This window comes from Pseudophryne corroboree, chromosome 6 (assembly GCF_028390025.1).
Source record: "Pseudophryne corroboree isolate aPseCor3 chromosome 6, aPseCor3.hap2, whole genome shotgun sequence".
Taxonomy (NCBI): Eukaryota; Metazoa; Chordata; class Amphibia; order Anura; family Myobatrachidae; genus Pseudophryne; species Pseudophryne corroboree.
In genome coordinates, this window is record NC_086449.1 from 117309045 (window position 1) to 117335143 (window position 26099).

A 26099-nucleotide genomic window follows, 5' to 3' on the forward strand; every position below is an offset into this window, starting at 1 on the left:
TACAATTGCTTGTGGCACAGCAATGCATCTAAATAACTTTGTTGCACCATTGCTCCACTCCTCGGGTGACCGTTATCTTTGATCTTGGCCTGCCATTTGCCTGCTGGCTAGCAGTTGTGTTCATTTTTTTTGTCCTCTTCCACACCTTTTCATCTGCTCCTGATTCGCCGATTCTTCTCCTTGTTCCTCCCATGTCCCATTGATAACCCTTTGTGTCTCGTCACTTTAATTCTGCCTTTTATTTTTACATTCCACTCATTTGTCCAATCTTTATCTATTCCTCCTTCTGCCTTTTCTTCCCATCTCCGATTATCTCCTCCCTTTTCTTATCTTACACTACTCTTCTCCCTGTTCCAACTTTTTCCCTTCATCACCCTTATTTTTCACCTCATTTCTCCCATCCCTCACACTTTACTCATACCCTCCTATTTCTACGTCCCCCTTATTCCTACTGTCTCCTCCTGTTGTCCACCCTACTTCCACTACCACCCCCCTACAAATAAAACACACACACACACACACACACACACACACACACACACTACAATGTTTCTCTTTTAAATGGTTGCAGTACTGGGGGAACTGTGGTCAAAATCGTGAATGTAAGTAAGATGGGGAGTGTTAGGGTTCGACTGCAGGAGGTTAGGTTGTGGTTAGGCAATAGTGGCAGGGTTAGAGATAGGCTGTGGGAGGGGAGGGTTAGGATGTGGGGAGGGAGTGTTAGGGTTAGGAACAAAGAAGGGGGGTAGGTTTAGGCTACAGGAGGGATATGTTTAGGAACTAAGGAGAAGGTGAGGGTTATTATACTTACCTCTCCCCTGTCGTGATTCTCAGCATCGGGATGCCGCTGATGGTCTTCTGACCACAGTCATCCCAAATGCGGGCCTCCCGTATGTTTTCCGAGGTCAGTATCATGCAGTCTAAGGGAGTTAATGATTTGCAGGACCACAAGCTAAACCTTATATGTCTGGGACATTGCATGAAGAAAACACAAGGCTACTGTAGATTTGGATTATATAAAGGGGCTTTTCTACTACTCACTGGAAACGAAATAAAAAAAATAAAAAATAAAAACAGAACCTTATTGTTCTACTATAATCACTGAATTTGTATTTATGCATATGTATCTCATTTATATCCATTTTGCTTGCTATTGAAAAAAAAACCTTGCACTTTAAAACAATTGAGAAAAGTTATATTTATGATAAAATAATAGAGTTTAGGCTCTTAAATGGGACCATAGGGATTTAAGGACAATATATATCTATCATAGTTTATGTGAAATAATAATAAAAACAAACCTAATTCAATAACAATCACTCACCTCTTCTGATGGTGCACCACGCCAACAATGTCTGCTCCAATGTGAGTGTGCCACTACCCATGACTCCTCATTGTGCTATTACTTACCGCTGAGAAATAATTAGTAATATGGGGAAACATGTAATCAATGCGCACATTCCATAGTAAGATGGAACAGGGCCTTCCCGCCTCTTCAACTGGGTCAGTTTTTATGTATGTATATATTTATTTATTTATTTATTTATTTATTTTTCTACCATCCTTGGAGACGCAGAAAGCCACTGGTGTGGCACAGATCCAGCTCCGTGGTCCCCCTACCTGCTCTGGAGTTTCTATGCAGACTCCCACCGCTCTAGTGCCCTACTCCAGCCTGGCATCATTGGTTGGGGGTGAGGTTCAGACCTTGATGGTACTTGCTGCTGGCCCACGCCCTCCATTTTGCAGTCATCAACTCTGTTTGTCCACATCTCACGTCCATCCTCATGTGCCTTCCATTCCTCTATGGCGATCATCTTCTCTCAACACTGCTCTTGACCTGCCCTAGTCTATATCTGTGCTTTCCATCACTGGTCAATGCAGTTGAACTCTGGTCTGTTAATCTGCGTTGCCCTTCTTCTCACAACTTTGCATCCACAGTGGATCTCTGCTGACACAAAGGGGGTAATTCCAAGTTGATCGCAGCAGGACATTTTTTGCAGTTGGGCAAAACCATGTGCACTGCAGGTGGGGCAGATATAACATTTGCAGAGACAGTTAGGTTTGGGTGGGTTATTTTGTTTTTGTGCAGAGAAAATACTGGCTGCGTTATTTGTACACTGCAATTTAGACTGCAGATTGAACACACCACACCCAAATCTAACTCTCTCTGCAAATGTTATATCTGCCCCACCTGCAGTGTACATGGTTTTGCCCAACTGCTAAAAATGTCCTGCTGCGATCAACTTGGAATTACCCCCAATGTTTCCCCCAGAGGTTCTGATGCTCCGTTCCGCAGCCGCCTTTTCTCCAGACCAGGCATTCCCAACCACGGTCCTCAAGGCACACTAACAGTGCAGGTTTTAGTGATATCCATGCTTCACCACAGGTGACTTAATTAGTAGCTCAGTTATTTTGATTTAACCATCTGTGCTGCAGCCTGGATATCACTAAAACCTGCACTGTTGGTGTGCCTAGAGGACCATGGATGGGAATGCCTGCTCTAGACATTCAGCCTCGTGGTCTCTGCATATCTTTCGCCTGCTATCCAACAGTGAGGTTCAGTGCTGAAGCTGCAGCAACTGCTTTTATCACGGTAGTACATTTGAAAACGTAAGATTAGTTGAACCATTGCTCCTCAGGTGACTGTTGTCTCTCATCTTATTCTGCAAGCTTCATCATTTTATTTTATTTCCCAGAACTATTGTGTGCAAACATGTCTATCATCCATTGATATGCCGAAAATAGCATCCACTTTTTTACTCTGCAATCAGTAGTTGCCATGTAACAATATATATCTTCTTCTTCTTCCTCCTTCCTCCTACCCCTGTTTTTCCTCGTTTCTTCCCTTCCTCTCACCTAGCTCAATTACAAGAGGTCTCTCTACTTGTCCCACTATACCTTCCTCTCTATTATTCCTGTATCCACCCCCCAATGTTCCCAAATATTCCTACTGTTTCCCTCTATTTTTAGGAAAGTTCCGATGTCCTCTTTTAAAAATGACAAAGTCTCATACTTTGGCATTTTTAAAAGAGGAATGGTAATGGGAACAGATCACCATTGCCCTCACTCTGACACACCGATCTTGCATAAATATACATTCATGTCTGTATGGGTCATTTTATAAACATTTGGGGAAAATCCCACCAACATTCTACACGACGGGGAGAATCTCACACAAGCAGGGTTAACCTGTGGCTGACTATGCTGGGTATCTCTCTTTTGTCACAGTAACTAGAGTTCCTAAACAAGACTGCCAATACGTTGTGAGGCAACCTGCCTGTGCTAGCCACCCGGGTGTACAGGAGCCCAGCCATCACCTTTATGTCTTTGAAAATGGTGCATCCCCTGCACAGACTGAACCCCAGATCACCTTCGTTACATGTAGTGCCAGGGGGACAGAAAAATGCCCCAATCAGACGTTTTAGCCTCGCAGAAAAGTACAGATGTGTTACATGCTGGACAGATCCAGCTTGGTGTAAGTAAGCTGACAGGGGCTGTTCCTGGGTCTCTTTGCAGCGCCTAGGCTAGCAATGGCCGTATAGGCCTAGGGGAGACCTTGGAGTACTGGTGTGGTGCAGAGAGGCTGCACGCTGCTTTTCTCATGCCCAATAAAAGACTCTTTTTCTGCGTTAGGGAAACACAAGGTGAGGGCAGATTTCCCCTTACACTCAGACAGGGAAGGGTTTACAAGGACTGCTTATTCCGCCAATGAGAGCGCAGAACGCACCAGGCTCAGCAGCCAATTACAGCACAGCAGGCACCGTATATAAAAGACGTCAGAGAGCGGCTTGTGCTGTATTACCATTTGTTGGTTAAAGTGACGTTGAGCTCACATGGCAGAAACTGCACCAGCCGTCGCCGCTGTCCCGCCGTCAGAGGGCGCAGCCAAAAAGAAGAGGCAGCCGAAGAAAGCTGCAGGGGGAGCCAAGAAAAGCGGCAAGTCTTCCGGGCCCAGCGTTTCCGAGCTGATCTTAAAGGCCGTGGCCGCCTCCAAGGAGCGCAGTGGAGTTTCTCTTGCCGCCCTGAAGAAGGCTCTGGCTGCCGGAGGCTACGATGTGGAGAAGAATAACAGTCGCATCAAAGTGGGGGTGAAAGGATTGGTGACCAAAGGAACTCTCACCCAAGTGAAAGGCACCGGAGCTTCCGGCTCCTTCAAGCTCAATAAGAATCAGCTGGAGAGCAAGAAGGCCGCCCTGAAGCCCAAGAAACCAGCGGCAAAGAAAGTGGCCAAGTCCCCGAAGAAGCCCAAGAGAGCTCCGAGTGCAGCCAAGAGCCCCAAGAAGGTGAAGAAACCCACAAAAGCGGCTGCTGCCAAAAGCCCAAAGAAGCCTAAAGCCGCGAAGCCCAAGAAAGCGGCCAAGAGTCCGGCCAAGAAGGCGGCGAAGCCCAAAGCAGCCAAGAGTCCGGCCAAGAAGGCGGCGAAGCCCAAAGCCGCCAAAAGCCCGGCCAAGAAGGTAGCTAAGCCCAAGAAAGCTGCGGCCAAGAAGTGATGGAAGAGCCGCCGTAGCAGCCTCGCTTCCTTGTTATCCCCCCAAAGGCTCTTTTCAGAGCCACCCACCCTGTCCCGGCAGAGCTGTAGGCGCACGGCGTACAGATATTGAGTCACTACATTACGTTACAGTTCAGCAGTGTCTCCGTGGGATTTTTGGTTGCTTATTGATAGGTAACGCAGGGTTATTTATTAGCGCTACTGTAGCAAGACTGATCGGGAAATAATACCTGGATGTCCTGCTTCCTACCTCAGGCCGCTCACAATAGCGGCATGCTTCCTTCCTGTGTACTCGAACACTCACCATTCCCTGTGGTGAACAGTCTGCAGGGTAGCTGCTGAAAAGCAAGTATCAATTTAATGTTTGTTTGCACTTTCTGAGAACACTAGCTACACAATAACAGGGAGACTGCTTTACCAGAAAGAGAACCTCCAGTAGAGACAAATAGTTCTGTGCAGTTTCTATCAGAGTAGTTGGCTAGTAAGCTTCCCTACTTATTAATTGTTCAAGAGGTCGTTGTAACAGAATTATATATAAACTACACTTGGAGAAACATTCACAGCTGTGCCTTAATACCCTATGCTTGAATTTTAGGACATGTATTGTGTCAGCATGTCATCGTTATAATACAAGTTACGTTTTAACTCAACATCTTTTCAAGAGTACCCCGCTACAGCACCTCCTGCGCACGCTATGCACGGTATATTACACCTACATCCTTCAGAATTTTTCATAAAACAATATCGAACCGATTCCACCCGGACACAAGGAGGCATCATCCAAATGGACAGAGGCAATTATGCTGCTGCCTTTTTCCATTCCAGATTGACTAGAATTCTAGATATATATGGTCTATGCATTGTAAATGGCAACTTCTGGCGTCTTATATTTGAATATCCAGCGAGACTTTGTAGATGGGAAAGAAGTGTATTTCTATCGTTAGTATTGTGGATCTGACTAACAATACGCTTCCCTCGAAAAGCAGCATGTTCATAAAGCTCATTTCAGGAGTACTGTAGGTGGCCCTTAAAAGGGCCTTTTGTTAGCGTGTTTCGGGAAAGGAGATCAGCCAAAGAGGAGCCAGATCTTAACCTCCAAAACCATACAGAGTGCGGCCCTGGCGCTTGAGAGCATAGACCACATCCATAGCGGTCACAGTCTTCCTCTTGGCGTGCTCGGTGTAAGTGACGGCGTCCCGGATCACATTCTCTAGAAAGACCTTCAGCACCCCACGGGTCTCCTCGTAGATGAGGCCAGAAATGCGCTTCACGCCACCTCTGCGAGCGAGACGGCGAATGGCTGGCTTCGTGATGCCCTGGATGTTGTCCCGCAGCACCTTCCTGTGGCGCTTAGCGCCTCCTTTCCCGAGTCCCTTACCACCTTTGCCTCTTCCTGACATCTTCAAACAGCTTGCGAGTTGCAATCAGTAAGAATGAGTTGATCGCCTCACAGCAGCCCTTTATTAAGAGGAAGGGCGGACCTGATGGGGGACTTAGAACTCGGAGAGGAGGAGACCTGGGTAGTCCGCCTTTTCTGACTTAGCACACCGCAGGACAGTGGCAGCTTTCTCTTCGTCATCTCTATTCATTTCCGTGAACAGATATATAAATGTAAAAAAAAAAAATTGTATCCATTTGATCCCACATTTCTAGGGTAAAATAGGAAAAGAAGGTTTTACACCTATAGTCAATTAACGAAAAGTAGTGACATTTCATTCTCCCTGAAATGATAAATAATATATTTTCCAAATACATATATAGTGTTTATCACTATTAAGTCGGACCCACACCAGCGCCTTGGGCTAGGAGCGCGATTCATCGGACTGGCCCAATGAGAGACGAGCTAAATTCGGCGGGTCAAAACAAGTTAACCGGAGTGGACAATTCAAATCCTGGTAGGGGAACACTCCCCCAATGGCATGCCGCTTCTGATGTGTCCCTCGCTACAAGTATTCCTGGCACCCAGGCTCGGTTCGCTTCGATCTCTAATTAGCGAGCGCCAGCGTATCAGCTATGTTCTCTCGCCGTCTCATAATATTGTATATTAGGTGTAAATAATAATAGTATGTCAATTGGGTCAGCTGAACCGTACCTTAGCGCTCAGCCACATTGCGACCCGGATCACTACTACTCCTCAAATAACCATTGAAGCCGTTTTTACAGCAACGAGCATAACTGGTACGTGTGCGCCTAAACGGGAACCCTGCTGTGTGATGTCATAATGGACTAGGTACAAGCAGGGGCACCGCAGTTTGCATCCCGTTGTTACTTTTGCAACGATATCATAGTAACACGGGTCATCTTGAAGACCGACTTTTAACCACCTGCTTATCAAGATTATGATACAGTAGTAGCGATATTAACAATGTAACAATCCAGTTTGTATCACTTGAGCCAGACAGAAAATTATGTGCTAGTCACACAGCAACTACACGGGCAGTGTTTCTGCTGCTCTCTGGCTTTTTAGAAGCCCTGGCATCTGTAGCTTTGACGAGTTCTGTAGAAATCTGATCTACGTCTGGAACGTGTTTTACAGTACATGAGAGCGGAGAGAATGCCGCTTTGCACGCAGTAATCATCAACAGGGGGGGGGGGGTCTCCTGTACTAGCTCGCACACTAGAGGGGAGTTCCCCAGCATCCGACTAACAAGATGCACATGTATAAGGAATGAAGAAACTACAACACAGCCTAGATTACTGTGATTCAGTCAAATTCAGGGAGACAGGACACAGCGCAAATAATAAGTTACAGCCCGATTAGCGAGGAGATGGGTGGCTCTTAAAAGAGCCTTTGTGTTCGTGTGGGAGAGGAAGGGGAGATTACTTGGCGCTGGTGTACTTGGTGACGGCCTTGGTGCCCTCGGACACGGCGTGCTTGGCCAACTCTCCCGGCAGCAGCAGGCGTACGGCGGTCTGGATCTCCCGGGAGGTGATGGTGGAGCGCTTGTTGTAGTGAGCCAGGCGGGAAGCTTCCCCCGCAATGCGCTCAAAAATGTCATTGACAAAGGAGTTCATGATGCCCATAGCCTTGGAGGAGATGCCGGTGTCAGGGTGCACCTGCTTCAGCACCTTGTACACGTAGATGGCGTAACTCTCCTTCCTGCTCTTCCTACGCTTCTTTCCATCTTTCTTCTGGGTCTTGGTTACGGCCTTCTTTGAGCCCTTCTTGGGCGCCGGCGCGGACTTTGCTGGTTCAGGCATTTCCACCACTCACTTCTTCTACACACAGCAGGGAGAATCTGTGCCGTACACCGCCCGGGTTTGCTCTATTTATAGGCATCTTATGCAAATGAGGCTTCAACGCTTCTGGTAAAAGTGTAGGGTAAGTATAAGCTAAGTATAGGGTAAAAGTGTCACGTGACGCTGAGTGGTAGCTAACACCCCCCCCCCCACACACACACTACATATTGCGGATTGGTCTGTGGATAAACTCGAGCTGCATTGGTTCATTTGTAAGCAAACCAATCACAGAGCACGCGGTAGACCCACTCTGAGTGTATATATAGGAGGAGGGCGGTATTACAGGTTCACATTTTCTCTCAGTTTGTTAGAAGGAATTATTTGTTTTGTGAACTGAACATGTCCGGCAGAGGCAAACAAGGCGGCAAGACCCGGGCTAAGGCCAAGACTCGCTCATCCCGGGCCGGTCTCCAGTTCCCAGTCGGTCGCGTTCACCGTCTGCTGAGGAAAGGAAACTATGCTGAGCGAGTGGGAGCCGGTGCCCCGGTCTATCTGGCCGCGGTGCTGGAGTATCTGACGGCTGAGATCCTGGAGCTCGCCGGAAACGCCGCCCGCGACAACAAGAAGACCCGCATCATCCCCCGCCACCTGCAGCTGGCTGTGCGCAACGACGAAGAGCTCAACAAGCTGCTCGGTGGGGTGACCATCGCCCAGGGAGGCGTTCTGCCCAACATCCAGGCCGTGCTGCTGCCCAAGAAGACCGAGAGCCACAAACCGGCCAAGAGCAAGTAATGTGAGGCTGGCAGCTTCCACCACCGAAACGATGTACCCGACACACAACACAAAGGCTCTTTTCAGAGCCACCCACGTCTTCCCAGGAGAGCTGTGTGTACTGTCATTGCTTGTGTTGTAGCGATATCTGACGGGCTAGCCGCGCTTTCATCTCCACATCCCGTCCATACAACCGCTAAAGGTATAGACGCTCCCTTACCCTTTAGGAGCCCTGGTCTGTTGTGGTGAAATCTAAAGATAGTCTGAATATTCCCTTTGCAATAACTGCATGCTGCAAATGAGGCCCCTTCCGCTTATAGGAGTGGGAAGCTGATCCGTGTAAAGTATATAAGGAGAGAAACCATATTCTCTCTCCGTGTGACGTAACAAAGCTAGGATGAAAACAGCTGCATTACATACAAATATTTGATAATTGAGAGCAATATCCTCTTATCCCAGCTGAAGAAAACAATTTTACAAGGGAATCTAGGCGGAACACTAGTAACAATGTACTGTCGGGTGAACCAGCCCGTCCAGATATTTAATTATTTTTGATAGTCAACATTCCATTATTCACTTTGCGGCTTGCTTATCGTATTATATATGTAAACTTCATAGACTTGGCCTGTCATTTGAAGCTGCTATGGGTGGAGAGCGGAGGATTCATCCGCATCCTGTTACTCTGACACTGAGGGGTGACTTATGCTGCAGCTCGTTTAGAAAGACTTGGTGGCTCTGAAAAGAGCCTTTGGGTTGTTGCGTGTATAGGAGTGCCGAGTTTCTATGCCCTCTCCCCTCGGATCCTGCGGGCCAGCTGGATGTCTTTGGGCATGATGGTCACCCTCTTGGCGTGGATGGCGCACAGGTTGGTGTCCTCGAACAGCCCCACCAGATAAGCCTCGCTGGCCTCTTGTAGGGCCATGACGGCGGAGCTCTGGAAGCGCAGGTCAGTCTTGAAGTCCTGGGCGATCTCACGCACCAGACGCTGGAAGGGCAGCTTGCGGATCAGCAGCTCAGTGGATTTCTGATACCGGCGGATCTCGCGAAGAGCAACAGTTCCAGGATGATAGCGGTGAGGTTTCTTCACGCCGCCGGTAGCTGGGGCGCTCTTCCGGGCAGCTTTCGTTGCCAGCTGCTTGCGGGGAGCTTTCCCTCCTGTAGATTTGCGGGCGGTCTGCTTGGTCCTGGCCATATTTCCACACAGATCTGACTTCTACCAAGTAGAAAAAAGACTGAATAGCCAACAGCCGGCAACAACTGTATTTATGCACAGAGCTGCTTTGTGATTTGATGAGTTAAACACGCCCTTCATCCTGGTTGGTTTCGGTGAAGAAGCTGTAAGTTTCATAAAGCCCGCCAAGAATTTCTGTTTCCTCTATTGTTTATGTGAAGTTTCTAACGGCCCGGCCTCGAGGTCTTTTCACGGTATAGCAGCCCCGGCCCCAGTACACATATACCAAACGTAATCACACACAGTGCTGCTGAATAGCTGCAATAGCCGGGGATAAAAAATATATATATATATATATATATATATATATATATATTGTGTGTACAGAATATAATCCTTACAAGCCCTAATAACAGGGAAATGATAATATGGGATGGCAGGTAAACTAGCAAACAACAACAGCAAAAGCAGCACAGCTTAGATCAAAACAGCGGCGTATAAAATAAAATAATCATTTGATCATTAAAACATAAATGTTAAATCTAAAGCTGCTCACTTTAATGTAGTCAGAACTCCTGCGTGTGTGAGAAACGATATGATACTAATGGGAAACAGTATTATAGTATGATACAATTGTAACTACTCTATTGAAACATTGCTGGATACAATCTGAGCAAAAGTATCAACTTAGACCGCAACCTCAACCTCGTGAATCTGCTAAACTACATGAAGAGAATATAAGGCTATATATTTAGTTTCAAAGGGGGTTCTACATCTACTCAGAGGAAATTAAAATCCTATAAAGTACTAAAGGCCCTGCATAGCAATACCCTTATTGTTTTATTTTATTACTGGGTTTTTTTTTTCCTGTATGCCCATGTAACTATTGTATATTCATTTCAATTGTTCTTGTAAAAATAAACTTTAAAACATCTGTTAAAAGTTGTATTTATGGTAATTAATCGAATGTAAGACTCTGAGGAATAAACAGATTTAAAACCAGTATATATTCAACTGAATTTATGTGACATAGCAATTATCTATCTATCTATCTATCTATCTATCTATCTATCTATCTATCTATCTATCAAATTGTATTGGAACTCATTGAAATACCCGTTTGTATATGTACCACACGAAAATGTAAATTATTGCTGTTAAATACATCGCATAAAAAAGTATACACTGTATGTGATAATGTCTGGAAACAATCAAAAATGTTTAACGTAAAAAAATCATTCCAGATCGATGGTAGCATGAATATTCCTCTTATTCATGCTACTACTTAAAAAAAAATGATGCCCTTCACCTAGGGCATCTCTTCTGGCAGAGATTAAGGGTCATCCTGACAACATGGCACCAGGTCATTATAGATCCTACACCCAAGAATAGGCCCACAGCGTTACAGTTGGCAGGATTGATAAAAGTGGAAGTACCTGCTTTGATTTGCCAGCTCACTTGGATTGCCTTACATTGTGGCTGCTATAGTTTGGTTGGATAGGTGGATGATTTGTGGTCAGCCATCCACTCTCCGATTTCCATAGCCAATTGTATCAGAAATTGCTTCTTTAAGACGAGATCCAGGATCTCATCTCTTTTCAATGACTGTGGATCTTCCACCCATCGTTCCACACAATTGCATCAACTGGGTGGCATATACCGAAATGTGAGCTAGAAACACCTTGAAGATAACCAAGAACATTACACAGCACAAATGTTTTATCACAGTGATATGTGGAATTGAAAGGAGTCATCTCAGGAAACCCACATACTTTAAGAAGAGGTTCCATTAATCCGGTTGACAGATGACCAGTGGGATCTGGTCCATGAATTCAGCCTTATGGTCCAGAAGTTACTTTCATATGGTGTGCATACATGAAATGCAATGCTCCATGTTGAGCAACTTTCTCATGCTTAAGTACAATTGCTTGTGGCACAGCAATGCATCTAAATAACTTTGTTGCACCATTGCTCCACTCCTCGGGTGACCGTTATCTTTGATCTTGGCCTGCCATTTGCCTGCTGGCTAGCAGTTGTGTTCATTTTTTTGTCCTCTTCCACACCTTTTCATCTGCTCCTGATTCGCCGATTCTTCTCCTTGTTCCTCCCATGTCCCATTGATAACCCTTTGTGTCTCGTCACTTTAATTCTGCCTTTTATTTTTACATTCCACTCATTTGTCCAATCTTTATCTATTCCTCCTTCTGCCTTTTCTTCCCATCTCCGATTATCTCCTCCCTTTTCTTATCTTACACTACTCTTCTCCCTGTTCCAACTTTTTCCCTTCATCACCCTTATTTTTCACCTCATTTCTCCCATCCCTCACACTTTACTCATACCCTCCTATTTCTACGTCCCCCTTATTCCTACTGTCTCCTCCTGTTGTCCACCCTACTTCCACTACCACCCCCCTACAAATAAAACACACACACACACACACACACACACACACACACTACAATGTTTCTCTTTTAAATGGTTGCAGTACTGGGGGAACTGTGGTCAAAATCGTGAATGTAAGTAAGATGGGGAGTGTTAGGGTTCGACTGCAGGAGGTTAGGTTGTGGTTAGGCAATAGTGGCAGGGTTAGAGATAGGCTGTGGGAGGGGAGGGTTAGGATGTGGGGAGGGAGTGTTAGGGTTAGGAACAAAGAAGGGGGGTAGGTTTAGGCTACAGGAGGGATATGTTTAGGAACTAAGGAGAAGGTGAGGGTTATTATACTTACCTCTCCCCTGTCGTGATTCTCAGCATCGGGATGCCGCTGATGGTCTTCTGACCACAGTCATCCCAAATGCGGGCCTCCCGTATGTTTTCCGATGTCAGTATCATGCAGTCTAAGGGAGTTAATGATTTGCAGGACCACAAGCTAAACCTTATATGTCTGGGACATTGCATGAAGAAAATACAAGGCTAATGTAGATTTGGATTATATAAAGGGGCTTTTCTACTACTCACTGGAAACGAAATAAAAAAATTAAAAAATAAAAACAGAACCTTATTGTTCTACTATAATCACTGAATTTGTATTTATGCATATGTATCTCATTTATATCCATTTTGCTTGCTATTGAAAAAAAAAACCTTGCACTTTAAAAGAATTGAGAAAAGTTATATTTATGATAAAATAATAGAGTTTAGGCTCTTAAATGGGACCATAGGGATTTAAGGACAATATATATCTATCATAGTTTATGTGAAATAATAATAAAAACAAACCTAATTCAATAACAATCACTCACCTCTTCTGATGGTGCACCACGCCAACAATGTCTGCTCCAATGTGAGTGTGCCACTACCCATGACTCCTCATTGTGCTATTACTTACCGCTGAGAAATAATTAGTAATATGGGGAAACATGTAATCAATGCGCACATTCCATAGTAAGATGGAACAGGGCCTTCCCGCCTCTTCAACTGGGTCAGTTTTTATGTATGTATATATTTATTTATTTATTTATTTATTTATTTTTCTACCATCCTTGGAGACGCAGAAAGCCACTGGTGTGGCACAGATCCAGCTCCGTGGTCCCCCTACCTGCTCTGGAGTTTCTATGCAGACTCCCACCGCTCTAGTGCCCTACTCCAGCCTGCCATCATTGGTTGGGGGTGAGGTTCAGACCTTGATGGTACTTGCTGCTGGCCCACGCCCTCCATTTTGCAGTCATCAACTCTGTTTGTCCACATCTCACGTCCATCCTCATGTGCCTTCCATTCCTCTATGGCGATCATCTTCTCTCAACACTGCTCTTGACCTGCCCTAGTCTATATCTGTGCTTTCCATCACTGGTCAATGCAGTTGAACTCTGGTCTGTTAATCTGCGTTGCCCTTCTTCTCACAACTTTGCATCCACAGTGGATCTCTGCTGACACAAAGGGGGTAATTCCAAGTTGATCGCAGCAGGACATTTTTTGCAGTTGGGCAAAACCATGTGCACTGCAGGTGGGGCAGATATAACATTTGCAGAGACAGTTAGGTTTGGGTGGGTTATTTTGTTTTTGTGCAGAGAAAATACTGGCTGCGTTATTTGTACACTGCAATTTAGATTGCAGATTGAACACACCACACCCAAATCTAACTCTCTCTGCAAATGTTATATCTGCCCCACCTGCAGTGTACATGGTTTTGCCCAACTGCTAAAAATGTCCTGCTGCGATCAACTTGGAATTACCCCCAATGTTTCCCCCAGAGGTTCTGATGCTCCGTTCCGCAGCCGCCTTTTCTCCAGACCAGGCATTCCCAACCACGGTCCTCAAGGCACACTAACAGTGCAGGTTTTAGTGATATCCATGCTTCACCACAGGTGACTTAATTAGTAGCTCAGTTATTTTGATTTAACCATCTGTGCTGCAGCCTGGATATCACTAAAACCTGCACTGTTGGTGTGCCTAGAGGACCATGGATGGGAATGCCTGCTCTAGACATTCAGCCTCGTGGTCTCTGCATATCTTTCGCCTGCTATCCAACAGTGAGGTTCAGTGCTGAAGCTGCAGCAACTGCTTTTATCACGGTAGTACATTTGAAAACGTAAGATTAGTTGAACCATTGCTCCTCAGGTGACTGTTGTCTCTCATCTTATTCTGCAAGCTTCATCATTTTATTTTATTTCCCAGAACTATTGTGTGCAAACATGTCTATCATCCATTGATATGCCGAAAATAGCATCCACTTTTTTACTCTGCAATCAGTAGTTGCCATGTAACAATATATATCTTCTTCTTCTTCTTCCTCCTTCCTCCTACCCCTGTTTTTCCTCGTTTCTTCCCTTCCTCTCACCTAGCTCAATTACAAGAGGTCTCTCTACTTGTCCCACTATACCTTCCTCTCTATTATTCCTGTATCCACCCCCCCCCCCCCCCCCCCCCCAATGTTCCCAAATATTCCTACTGTTTCCCTCTATTTTTAGGAAAGTTCCGATGTCCTCTTTTAAAAATGACAAAGTCTCATACTTTGGCATTTTTAAAAGAGGAATGGTAATGGGAACAGATCACCATTGCCCTCACTCTGACACACCGATCTTGCATAAATATACATTCATGTCTGTATGGGTCATTTTATAAACATTTGGGGAAAATCCCACCAACATTCTACACGACGGGGAGAATCTCACACAAGCAGGGTTAACCTGTGGCTGACTATGCTGGGTATCTCTCTTTTGTCACAGTAACTAGAGTTCCTAAACAAGACTGCCAATACGTTGTGAGGCAACCTGCCTGTGCTAGCCACCCGGGTGTACAGGAGCCCAGCCATCACCTTTATGTCTTTGAAAATGGTGCATCCCCTGCACAGACTGAACCCCAGATCACCTTCGTTACATGTAGTGCCAGGGGGACAGAAAAATGCCCCAATCAGACGTTTTAGCCTCGCAGAAAAGTACAGATGTGTTACATGCTGGACAGATCCAGCTTGGTGTAAGTAAGCTGACAGGGGCTGTTCCTGGGTCTCTTTGCAGCGCCTAGGCTAGCAATGGCCGTATAGGCCTAGGGGAGACCTTGGAGTACTGGTGTGGTGCAGAGAGGCTGCACGCTGCTTTTCTCATGCCCAATAAAAGACTCTTTTTCTGCGTTAGGGAAACACAAGGTGAGGGCAGATTTCCCCTTACACTCAGACAGGGAAGGGTTTACAAGGACTGCTTATTCCGCCAATGAGAGCGCAGAACGCACCAGGCTCAGCAGCCAATTACAGCACAGCAGGCACCGTATATAAAAGACGTCAGAGAGCGGCTTGTGCTGTATTACCATTTGTTGGTTAAAGTGACGTTGAGCTAACATGGCAGAAACTGCACCAGCCGTCGCCGCTGTCCCGCCGTCAGAGGGCGCAGCCAAAAAGAAGAGGCAGCCGAAGAAAGCTGCAGGGGGAGCCAAGAAAAGCGGCAAGTCTTCCGGGCCCAGCGTTTCCGAGCTGATCTTAAAGGCCGTGGCCGCCTCCAAGGAGCGCAGTGGAGTTTCTCTTGCCGCCCTGAAGAAGGCTCTGGCTGCCGGAGGCTACGATGTGGAGAAGAATAACAGTCGCATCAAAGTGGGGGTGAAAGGATTGGTGACCAAAGGAACTCTCACCCAAGTGAAAGGCACCGGAGCTTCCGGCTCCTTCAAGCTCAATAAGAATCAGCTGGAGAGCAAGAAGGCCGCCCTGAAGCCCAAGAAACCAGCGGCAAAGAAAGTGGCCAAGTCCCCGAAGAAGCCCAAGAGAGCTCCGAGTGCAGCCAAGAGCCCCAAGAAGGTGAAGAAACCCACAAAAGCGGCTGCTGCCAAAAGCCCAAAGAAGCCTAAAGCCGCGAAGCCCAAGAAAGCGGCCAAGAGTCCGGCCAAGAAGGCGGCGAAGCCCAAAGCCGCCAAAAGCCCGGCCAAGAAGGTAGCTAAGCCCAAGAAAGCTGCGGCCAAGAAGTGATGGAAGAGCCGCCGTAGCAGCCTCGCTTCCTTGTTATCCCCCCAAAGGCTCTTTTCAGAGCCACCCACCCTGTCCCGGCAGAGCTGTAGGCGCACGGCGTACAGATATTGAGTCACTACATTACGTTACAGTTCAGCAGTGTCTCCGTGGGATTTTTGGTTGCTTATTGATAGGTAACGCAGGGTTATTTATTAGCGCTACTGTAGCAAGACTGATCGGGAAATAATACCTGGATGTCCTGCTTCCTACCTCAGGCCGCTCACAATAGCGGCATGCTTCCTTCCTGTGTACTCGAACACTCACCATTCCCTGTGGTGAACAGTCTGCAGGGTAGCTGCTGAAAAGCAAGTATCAATTTAATGTTTGTTTGCACTTTCTGAGAACACTAGCTACACAATAACAGGGAGACTGCTTTACCAGAAAGAGAACCTCCAGTAGAGACAAATAGTTCTGTGCAGTTTCTATCAGAGTAGTTGGCTAGTAAGCTTCCCTACTTATTAATTGTTCAAGAGGTCGTTGTAACAGAATTATATATAAACTACACTTGGAGAAACATTCACAGCTGTGCCTTAATACCCTATGCTTGAATTTTAGGACATGTATTGTGTCAGCATGTCATCGTTATAATACAAGTTACGTTTTAACTCAACATCTTTTCAAGAGTACCCCGCTACAGCACCTCCTGCGCACGGTATATTACACCTACATCCTTCAGAATTTTTCATAAAACAATATCGAACCGATTCCACCCGGACACAAGGAGGCATCATCCAAATGGACAGAGGCAATTATGCTGCTGCCTTTTTCCATTCCAGATTGACTAGAATTCTAGATATATATGGTCTATGCATTGTAAATGGCAACTTCTGGCGTCTTATATTTGAATATCCAGCGAGACTTTGTAGATGGGAAAGAAGTGTATTTCTATCGTTAGTATTGTGGATCTGACTAACAATACGCTTCCCTCGAAAAGCAGCATGTTCATAAAGCTCATTTCAGGAGTACTGTAGGTGGCCCTTAAAAGGGCCTTTTGTTAGCGTGTTTCGGGAAAGGAGATCAGCCAAAGAGGAGCCAGATCTTAACCTCCAAAACCATACAGAGTGCGGCCCTGGCGCTTGAGAGCATAGACCACATCCATAGCGGTCACAGTCTTCCTCTTGGCGTGCTCGGTGTAAGTGACGGCGTCCCGGATCACATTCTCTAGAAAGACCTTCAGCACCCCACGGGTCTCCTCGTAGATGAGGCCAGAAATGCGCTTCACGCCACCTCTGCGAGCGAGACGGCGAATGGCTGGCTTCGTGATGCCCTGGATGTTGTCCCGCAGCACCTTCCTGTGGCGCTTAGCGCCTCCTTTCCCGAGTCCCTTACCACCTTTGCCTCTTCCTGACATCTTCAAACAGCTTGCGAGTTGCAATCAGTAAGAATGAGTTGATCGCCTCACAGCAGCCCTTTATTAAGAGGAAGGGCGGACCTGATGGGGGACTTAGAACTCGGAGAGGAGGAGACCTGGGTAGTCCGCCTTTTCTGACTTAGCACACCGCAGGACAGTGGCAGCTTTCTCTTCGTCATCTCTATTCATTTCCGTGAACAGATATATAAATGTAAAAAAAAAAAAAAAAAAAAAAAAAATTGTATCCATTTGATCCCACATTTCTAGGGTAAAATAGGAAAAGAAGGTTTTACACCTATAGTCAATTAACGAAAAGTAGTGACATTTCATTCTCCCTGAAATGATAAATAATATATTTTCCAAATACATATATAGTGTTTATCACTATTAAGTCGGACCCACACCAGCGCCTTGGGCTAGGAGCGCGATTCATCGGACTGGCCCAATGAGAGACGAGCTAAATTCGGCGGGTCAAAACAAGTTAACCGGAGTGGACAATTCAAATCCTGGTAGGGGAACACTCCCCCAATGGCATGCCGCTTCTGATGTGTCCCTCGCTACAAGTATTCCTGGCACCCAGGCTCGGTTCGCTTCGATCTCTAATTAGCGAGCGCCAGCGTATCAGCTATGTTCTCTCGCCGTCTCATAATATTGTATATTAGGTGTAAATAATAATAGTATGTCAATTGGGTCAGCTGAACCGTACCTTAGCGCTCAGCCACATTGCGACCCGGATCACTACTACTCCTCAAATAACCATTGAAGCCGTTTTTACAGCAACGAGCATAACTGGTACGTGTGCGCCTAAACGGGAACCCTGCTGTGTGATGTCATAATGGACTAGGTACAAGCAGGGGCACCGCAGTTTGCATCCCGTTGTTACTTTTGCAACGATATCATAGTAACACAGGTCATCTTGAAGACCGACTTTTAACCACCTGCTTATCAAGATTATGATACAGTAGTAGCGATATTAACAATGTAACAATCCAGTTTGTATCACTTGAGCCAGACAGAAAATTATGTGCTAGTTACACAGCAACTACACGGGCAGTGTTTCTGCTGCTCTCTGGCTTTTTAGAAGCCCTGGCATCTGTAGCTTTGACGAGTTCTGTAGAAATCTGATCTACGTCTGGAACGTGTTTTACAGTACATGAGAGCGGAGAGAATGCCGCTTTGCACGCAGTAATCATCAACAGGGGGGGGGGGGGGTCTCCTGTACTAGCTCGCACACTAGAGGGGAGTTCCCCAGCATCCGACTAACAAGATGCACATGTATAAGGAATGAAGAAACTACAACACAGCCTAGATTACGGTGATTCAGTCAAATTCAGGGAGACAGGACACAGCGCAAATAATAAGTTACAGCCCGATTAGCGAGGAGATGGGTGGCTCTTAAAAGAGCCTTTGTGTTCGTGTGGGAGAGGAAGGGGAGATTACTTGGCGCTGGTGTACTTGGTGACGGCCTTGGTGCCCTCGGACACGGCGTGCTTGGCCAACTCTCCCGGCAGCAGCAGGCGTACGGCGGTCTGGATCTCCCGGGAGGTGATGGTGGAGCGCTTGTTGTAGTGAGCCAGGCGGGAAGCTTCCCCCGCAATGCGCTCAAAAATGTCATTGACAAAGGAGTTCATGATGCCCATAGCCTTGGAGGAGATGCCGGTGTCAGGGTGCACCTGCTTCAGCACCTTGTACACGTAGATGGCGTAACTCTCCTTCCTGCTCTTCCTACGCTTCTTTCCATCTTTCTTCTGGGTCTTGGTTACGGCCTTCTTTGAGCCCTTCTTGGGCGCCGGCGCGGACTTTGCTGGTTCAGGCATTTCCACCACTCACTTCTTCTACACACAGCAGGGAGAATCTGTGCCGTACACCGCCCGGGTTTGCTCTATTTATAGGCATCTTATGCAAATGAGGCTTCAACGCTTCTGGTAAAAGTGTAGGGTAAGTATAAGCTAAGTATAGGGTAAAAGTGTCACGTGACGCTGAGTGGTAGCTAACACCCCCCCCCACACACACACTACATATTGCGGATTGGTCTGTGGATAAACTCGAGCTGCATTGGTTCATTTGTAAGCAAACCAATCACAGAGCACGCGGTAGACCCACTCTGAGTGTATATATAGGAGGAGGGCGGTATTACAGGTTCACATTTTCTCTCAGTTTGTTAGAAGGAATTATTTGTTTTGTGAACTGAACATGTCCGGCAGAGGCAAACAAGGCGGCAAGACCCGGGCTAAGGCCAAGACTCGCTCATCCCGGGCCGGTCTCCAGTTCCCAGTCGGTCGCGTTCACCGTCTGCTGAGGAAAGGAAACTATGCTGAGCGAGTGGGAGCCGGTGCCCCGGTCTATCTGGCCGCGGTGCTGGAGTATCTGACGGCTGAGATCCTGGAGCTCGCCGGAAACGCCGCCCGCGACAACAAGAAGACCCGCATCATCCCCCGCCACCTGCAGCTGGCTGTGCGCAACGACGAAGAGCTCAACAAGCTGCTCGGTGGGGTGACCATCGCCCAGGGAGGCGTTCTGCCCAACATCCAGGCCGTGCTGCTGCCCAAGAAGACCGAGAGCCACAAACCGGCCAAGAGCAAGTAATGTGAGGCTGGCAGCTTCCACCACCGAAACGATGTACCCGACACACAACACAAAGGCTCTTTTCAGAGCCACCCACGTCTTCCCAGGAGAGCTGTGTGTACTGTCATTGCTTGTGTTGTAGCGATATCTGACGGGCTAGCCGCGCTTTCATCTCCACATCCCGTCCATACAACCGCTAAAGGTATAGACGCTCCCTTACCCTTTAGGAGCCCTGGTCTGTTGTGGTGAAATCTAAAGATAGTCTGAATATTCCCTTTGCAATAACTGCATGCTGCAAATGAGGCCCCTTCCGCTTATAGGAGTGGGAAGCTGATCCGTGTAAAGTATATAAGGAGAGAAACCATATTCTCTCTCCGTGTGACGTAACAAAGCTAGGATGAAAACAGCTGCATTACATACAAATATTTGATAATTGAGAGCAATATCCTCTTATCCCAGCTGAAGAAAACAATTTTACAAGGGAATCTAGGCGGAACACTAGTAACAATGTACTGTCGGGTGAACCAGCCCGTCCAGATATTTAATTATTTTTGATAGTCAACATTCCATTATTCACTTTGCGGCTTGCTTATCGTATTATATATGTAAACTTCATAGACTTGGCCTGTCATTTGAAGCTGCTATGGGTGGAGAGCGGAGGATTCATCCGCATCCTGTTACTCTGACACTGAGGGGTGACTTATGCTGCAGCTCGTTTAGAAAGACTTGGTGGCTCTGAAAAGAGCCTTTGGGTTGTTGCGTGTATAGGAGTGCCGAGTTTCTATGCCCTCTCCCCTCGGATCCTGCGGGCCAGCTGGATGTCTTTGGGCATGATGGTCACCCTCTTGGCGTGGATGGCGCACAGGTTGGTGTCCTCGAACAGCCCCACCAGATAAGCCTCGCTGGCCTCTTGTAGGGCCATGACGGCGGAGCTCTGGAAGCGCAGGTCAGTCTTGAAGTCCTGGGCGATCTCACGCACCAGACGCTGGAAGGGCAGCTTGCGGATCAGCAGCTCAGTGGATTTCTGATACCGGCGGATCTCGCGAAGAGCAACAGTTCCAGGACGATAGCGGTGAGGTTTCTTCACGCCGCCGGTAGCTGGGGCGCTCTTCCGGGCAGCTTTCGTTGCCAGCTGCTTGCGGGGAGCTTTCCCTCCTGTAGATTTGCGGGCGGTCTGCTTGGTCCTGGCCATATTTCCACACAGATCTGACTTCTACCAAGTAGAAAAAAGACTGAATAGCCAACAGCCGGCAACAACTGTATTTATGCACAGAGCTGCTTTGTGATTTGATGAGTTAAACACGCCCTTCATCCTGGTTGGTTTCGGTGAAGAAGCTGTAAGTTTCATAAAGCCCGCCAAGAATTTCTGTTTCCTCTATTGTTTATGTGAAGTTTCTAACGGCCCGGCCTCGAGGTCTTTTCACGGTATAGCAGCCCCGGCCCCAGTACACATATACCAAACGTAATCACACACAGTGCTGCTGAATAGCTGCAATAGCCGGGGATAAAAAATATATATATATATATATATATATATATTGTGTGTACAGAATATAATCCTTACAAGCCCTAATACCAGGGAAATGATAATATGGGATGGCAGGTAAACTAGCAAACAACAACAGCAAAAGCAGCACAGCTTAGATCAAAACAGCGGCGTATAAAATAAAATAATCATTTGATCATTAAAACATGAATGTTAAATCTAAAGCTGCTCACTTTAATGTAGTCAGAACTCCTGCGTGTGTGAGAAACGATATGATACTAATGGGAAACAGTATTATAGTATGATACAATTGTAACTACTCTATTGAAACATTGCTGGATACAATCTGAGCAAAAGTATCAACTTAGACCGCAACCTCAACCTCGTGAATCTGCTAAACTACATGAAGAGAATATAAGGCTATATATTTAGTTTCAAAGGGGGTTCTACATCTACTCAGAGGAAATTAAAATCCTATAAAGTACTAAAGGCCCTGCATAGCAATACCCTTATTGTTTTATTTTATTACTGGGTTTTTTTTTTCCTGTATGCCCATTTAACTATTGTATATTCATTTCAATTGTTCTTGTAAAAATAAACTTTAAAACATCTGTTAAAAGTTGTATTTATGGTAATTAATCGAATGTAAGACTCTGAGGAATAAACAGATTTAAAACCAGTATATATTCAACTGAATTTATGTGACATAGCAATTATCTATCTATCTATCTATCTATCTATCTATCTATCTATCTATCTATCTATCTATCTATCAAATTGTATTGGAACTCATTGAAATACCCGTTTGTATATGTACCACACGAAAATGTAAATTATTGCTGTTAAATACATCGCATAAAAAAGTATACACTGTATGTGATAATGTCTGGAAACAATCAAAAATGTTTAACGTAAAAAAATCATTCCAGATCGATGGTAGCATGAATATTCCTCTTATTCATGCTACTACTTAAAAAAAATGATGCCCTTCACCTAGGGCATCTCTTCTGGCAGAGATTAAGGGTCATCCTGACAACAAGGCACCAGGTCATTATAGATCCTACACCCAAGAATAGGCCCACAGCGTTACAGTTGGCAGGATTGATAAAAGTGGAAGTACCTGCTTTGATTTGCCAGCTCACTTGGATTGCCTTACATTGTGGCTGCTATAGTTTGGTTGGATAGGTGGATGATTTGTGGTCAGCCATCCACTCTCCGATTTCCATAGCCAATTGTATCAGAAATTGCTTCTTTAAGACGAGATCCAGGATCTCATCTCTTTTCAATGACTGTGGATCTTCCACCCATCGTTCCACACAATTGCATCAACTGGGTGGCATATACCGAAATGTGAGCTAGAAACACCTTGAAGATAACCAAGAACATTACACAGCACAAATGTTTTATCACAGTGATATGTGGAATTGAAAGGAGTCATCTCAGGAAACCCACATACTTTAAGAAGAGGTTCCATTAATCCGGTTGACAGATGACCAGTGGGATCTGGTCCATGAATTCAGCCTTATGGTCCAGAAGTTACTTTCATATGGTGTGCATACATGAAATGCAATGCTCCATGTTGAGCAACTTTCTCATGCTTAAGTACAATTGCTTGTGGCACAGCAATGCATCTAAATAACTTTGTTGCACCATTGCTCCACTCCTCGGGTGACCGTTATCTTTGATCTTGGCCTGCCATTTGCCTGCTGGCTAGCAGTTGTGTTCATTTTTTTTGTCCTCTTCCACACCTTTTCATCTGCTCCTGATTCGCCGATTCTTCTCCTTGTTCCTCCCATGTCCCATTGATAACCCTTTGTGTCTCGTCACTTTAATTCTGCCTTTTATTTTTACATTCCACTCATTTGTCCAATCTTTATCTATTCCTCCTTCTGCCTTTTCTTCCCATCTCCGATTATCTCCTCCCTTTTCTTATCTTACACTACTCTTCTCCCTGTTCCAACTTTTTTCCCTTCATCACCCTTATTTTTCACCTCATTTCTCCCATCCCTCACACTTTACTCATACCCTCCTATTTCTACGTCCCCCTTTTTCCTACTGTCTCCTCCTGTTGTCCACCCTACTTCCACTACCACCCCCCTACAAATAAAACACACACACACACACACACACACACACACACACACTCACACACTACAATGTTTCTCTTTTAAATGGTTGCAGTACTGGGGGAACTGTGGTCAAAATCGTGAATGTAAGTAAGATGGGGAGTGTTAGGGTTCGACTGCAGGAGGTTAGGTTGTGGTTAGGCAATAGTGGCAGGGTTAGAGATAGGCTGTGGGAGGGGAGGGTTAGGATGTGGGGAGGGAGTGTTAGGGTTAGGAACAAAGAAGGGGGGTAGGTTTAGGCTACAGGAGGGATATGTTTAGGAACTAAGGAGAAGGTGAGGGTTATTATACTTACCTCTCCCCTGTCGTGATTCTCAGCATCGGGATGCCGCTGATGGTCTTCTGACCACAGTCATCCCAAATGCGGGCCTCCCGTATGTTTTCCGAGGTCAGTATCATGCAGTCTAAGGGAGTTAATGATTTGCAGGACCACAAGCTAAACCTTATATGTCTGGGACATTGCATGAAGAAAACACAAGGCTACTGTAGATTTGGATTATATAAAGGGGCTTTTCTACTACTCACTGGAAACGAAATAAAAAAAATAAAAAATAAAAACAGAACCTTATTGTTCTACTATAATCACTGAATTTGTATTTATGCATATGTATCTCATTTATATCCATTTTGCTTGCTATTGAAAAAAAATCCTTGCACTTTAAAAGAATTGAGAAAAGTTATATTTATGATAAAATAATAGAGTTTAGGCTCTTAAATGGGACCATAGGGATTTAAGGACAATATATATCTATCATAGTTTATGTGAAATAATAATAAAAACAAACCTAATTCAATAACAATCACTCACCTCTTCTGATGGTGCACCACGCCAACAATGTCTGCTCCAATGTGAGTGTGCCACTACCCATGACTCCTCATTGTGCTATTACTTACCGCTGAGAAATAATTAGTAATATGGGGAAACATGTAATCAATGCGCACATTCCATAGTAAGATGGAACAGGGCCTTCCCGCCTCTTCAACTGGGTCAGTTTTTATGTATGTATATATTTATTTATTTATTTATTTATTTATTTTTCTACCATCCTTGGAGACGCAGAAAGCCACTGGTGTGGCACAGATCCAGCTCCGTGGTCCCCCTACCTGCTCTGGAGTTTCTATGCAGACTCCCACCGCTCTAGTGCCCTACTCCAGCCTGCCATCATTGGTTGGGGGTGAGGTTCAGACCTTGATGGTACTTGCTGCTGGCCCACGCCCTCCATTTTGCAGTCATCAACTCTGTTTGTCCACATCTCACGTCCATCCTCATGTGCCTTCCATTCCTCTATGGCGATCATCTTCTCTCAACACTGCTCTTGACCTGCCCTAGTCTATATCTGTGCTTTCCATCACTGGTCAATGCAGTTGAACTCTGGTCTGTTAATCTGCGTTGCCCTTCTTCTCACAACTTTGCATCCACAGTGGATCTCTGCTGACACAAAGGGGGTAATTCCAAGTTGATCGCAGCAGGACATTTTTTGCAGTTGGGCAAAACCATGTGCACTGCAGGTGGGGCAGATATAACATTTGCAGAGACAGTTAGGTTTGGGTGGGTTATTTTGTTTTTGTGCAGAGAAAATACTGGCTGCGTTATTTGTACACTGCAATTTAGACTGCAGATTGAACACACCACACCCAAATCTAACTCTCTCTGCAAATGTTATATCTGCCCCACCTGCAGTGTACATGGTTTTGCCCAACTGCTAAAAATGTCCTGCTGCGATCAACTTGGAATTACCCCCAATGTTTCCCCCAGAGGTTCTGATGCTCCGTTCCGCAGCCGCCTTTTCTCCAGACCAGGCATTCCCAACCACGGTCCTCAAGGCACACTAACAGTGCAGGTTTTAGTGATATCCATGCTTCACCACAGGTGACTTAATTAGTAGCTCAGTTATTTTGATTTAACCATCTGTGCTGCAGCCTGGATATCACTAAAACCTGCACTGTTGGTGTGCCTAGAGGACCATGGATGGGAATGCCTGCTCTAGACATTCAGCCTCGTGGTCTCTGCATATCTTTCGCCTGCTATCCAACAGTGAGGTTCAGTGCTGAAGCTGCAGCAACTGCTTTTATCACGGTAGTACATTTGAAAACGTAAGATTAGTTGAACCATTGCTCCTCAGGTGACTGTTGTCTCTCATCTTATTCTGCAAGCTTCATCATTTTATTTTATTTCCCAGAACTATTGTGTGCAAACATGTCTATCATCCATTGATATGCCGAAAATAGCATCCACTTTTTTACTCTGCAATCAGTAGTTGCCATGTAACAATATATATCTTCTTCTTCTTCCTCCTTCCTCCTACCCCTGTTTTTCCTCGTTTCTTCCCTTCCTCTCACCTAGCTCAATTACAAGAGGTCTCTCTACTTGTCCCACTATACCTTCCTCTCTATTATTCCTGTATCCACCCCCCAATGTTCCCAAATATTCCTACTGTTTCCCTCTATTTTTAGGAAAGTTCCGATGTCCTCTTTTAAAAATGACAAAGTCTCATACTTTGGCATTTTTAAAAGAGGAATGGTAATGGGAACAGAT

General features: G+C 45.7%; 10 protein-coding genes across 10 annotated transcripts; 4 read left to right on the plus strand and 6 right to left on the minus strand.

The window, feature by feature from the left end:
* The first annotated feature begins 3833 nt into the window (after positions 1-3833).
* On the plus strand, positions 3834-4490 carry LOC134934993 (histone H1C-like). Its single transcript, XM_063930309.1, has one exon. It carries the CDS (start codon positions 3834-3836, stop codon positions 4488-4490), a length of 657 nt encoding a protein of 218 aa, XP_063786379.1.
* A 1087-nt stretch (positions 4491-5577) lies between these two features.
* LOC134934472 (histone H4) lies at positions 5578-5889 on the minus strand. Its single transcript, XM_063929908.1, has one exon. It carries the CDS (start codon positions 5887-5889, stop codon positions 5578-5580), a length of 312 nt encoding a protein of 103 aa, XP_063785978.1.
* Positions 5890-7309: 1420 nt separating this feature from the next.
* Positions 7310-7690, minus strand: LOC134934994 (histone H2B 1.1). The gene has a single exon (XM_063930310.1). It carries the CDS (start codon positions 7688-7690, stop codon positions 7310-7312), a length of 381 nt encoding a protein of 126 aa, XP_063786380.1.
* A 378-nt stretch (positions 7691-8068) lies between these two features.
* On the plus strand, positions 8069-8461 carry LOC134934473 (histone H2A type 1-like). Its single transcript, XM_063929909.1, has one exon. It carries the CDS (start codon positions 8069-8071, stop codon positions 8459-8461), a length of 393 nt encoding a protein of 130 aa, XP_063785979.1.
* A 760-nt stretch (positions 8462-9221) lies between these two features.
* LOC134934995 (histone H3-like) lies at positions 9222-9632 on the minus strand. The gene has a single exon (XM_063930311.1). It carries the CDS (start codon positions 9630-9632, stop codon positions 9222-9224), a length of 411 nt encoding a protein of 136 aa, XP_063786381.1.
* A 5469-nt stretch (positions 9633-15101) lies between these two features.
* LOC134934996 (histone H1B-like) lies at positions 15102-15996 on the plus strand. The gene has a single exon (XM_063930312.1). It carries the CDS (start codon positions 15379-15381, stop codon positions 15994-15996), a length of 618 nt encoding a protein of 205 aa, XP_063786382.1. The 5' UTR covers positions 15102-15378.
* A 1078-nt stretch (positions 15997-17074) lies between these two features.
* LOC134934474 (histone H4) lies at positions 17075-17386 on the minus strand. Its single transcript, XM_063929910.1, has one exon. It carries the CDS (start codon positions 17384-17386, stop codon positions 17075-17077), a length of 312 nt encoding a protein of 103 aa, XP_063785980.1.
* Positions 17387-18822: 1436 nt separating this feature from the next.
* LOC134934997 (histone H2B 1.1) lies at positions 18823-19203 on the minus strand. Its single transcript, XM_063930313.1, has one exon. It carries the CDS (start codon positions 19201-19203, stop codon positions 18823-18825), a length of 381 nt encoding a protein of 126 aa, XP_063786383.1.
* A 376-nt stretch (positions 19204-19579) lies between these two features.
* Positions 19580-19972, plus strand: LOC134934475 (histone H2A type 1-like). Its single transcript, XM_063929911.1, has one exon. It carries the CDS (start codon positions 19580-19582, stop codon positions 19970-19972), a length of 393 nt encoding a protein of 130 aa, XP_063785981.1.
* A 760-nt stretch (positions 19973-20732) lies between these two features.
* On the minus strand, positions 20733-21143 carry LOC134934998 (histone H3). The gene has a single exon (XM_063930314.1). The coding sequence runs from the start codon at positions 21141-21143 to the stop codon at positions 20733-20735; it is 411 nt and encodes a 136-aa protein (XP_063786384.1).
* Between the last annotated feature and the right edge of the window lie 4956 nt (positions 21144-26099).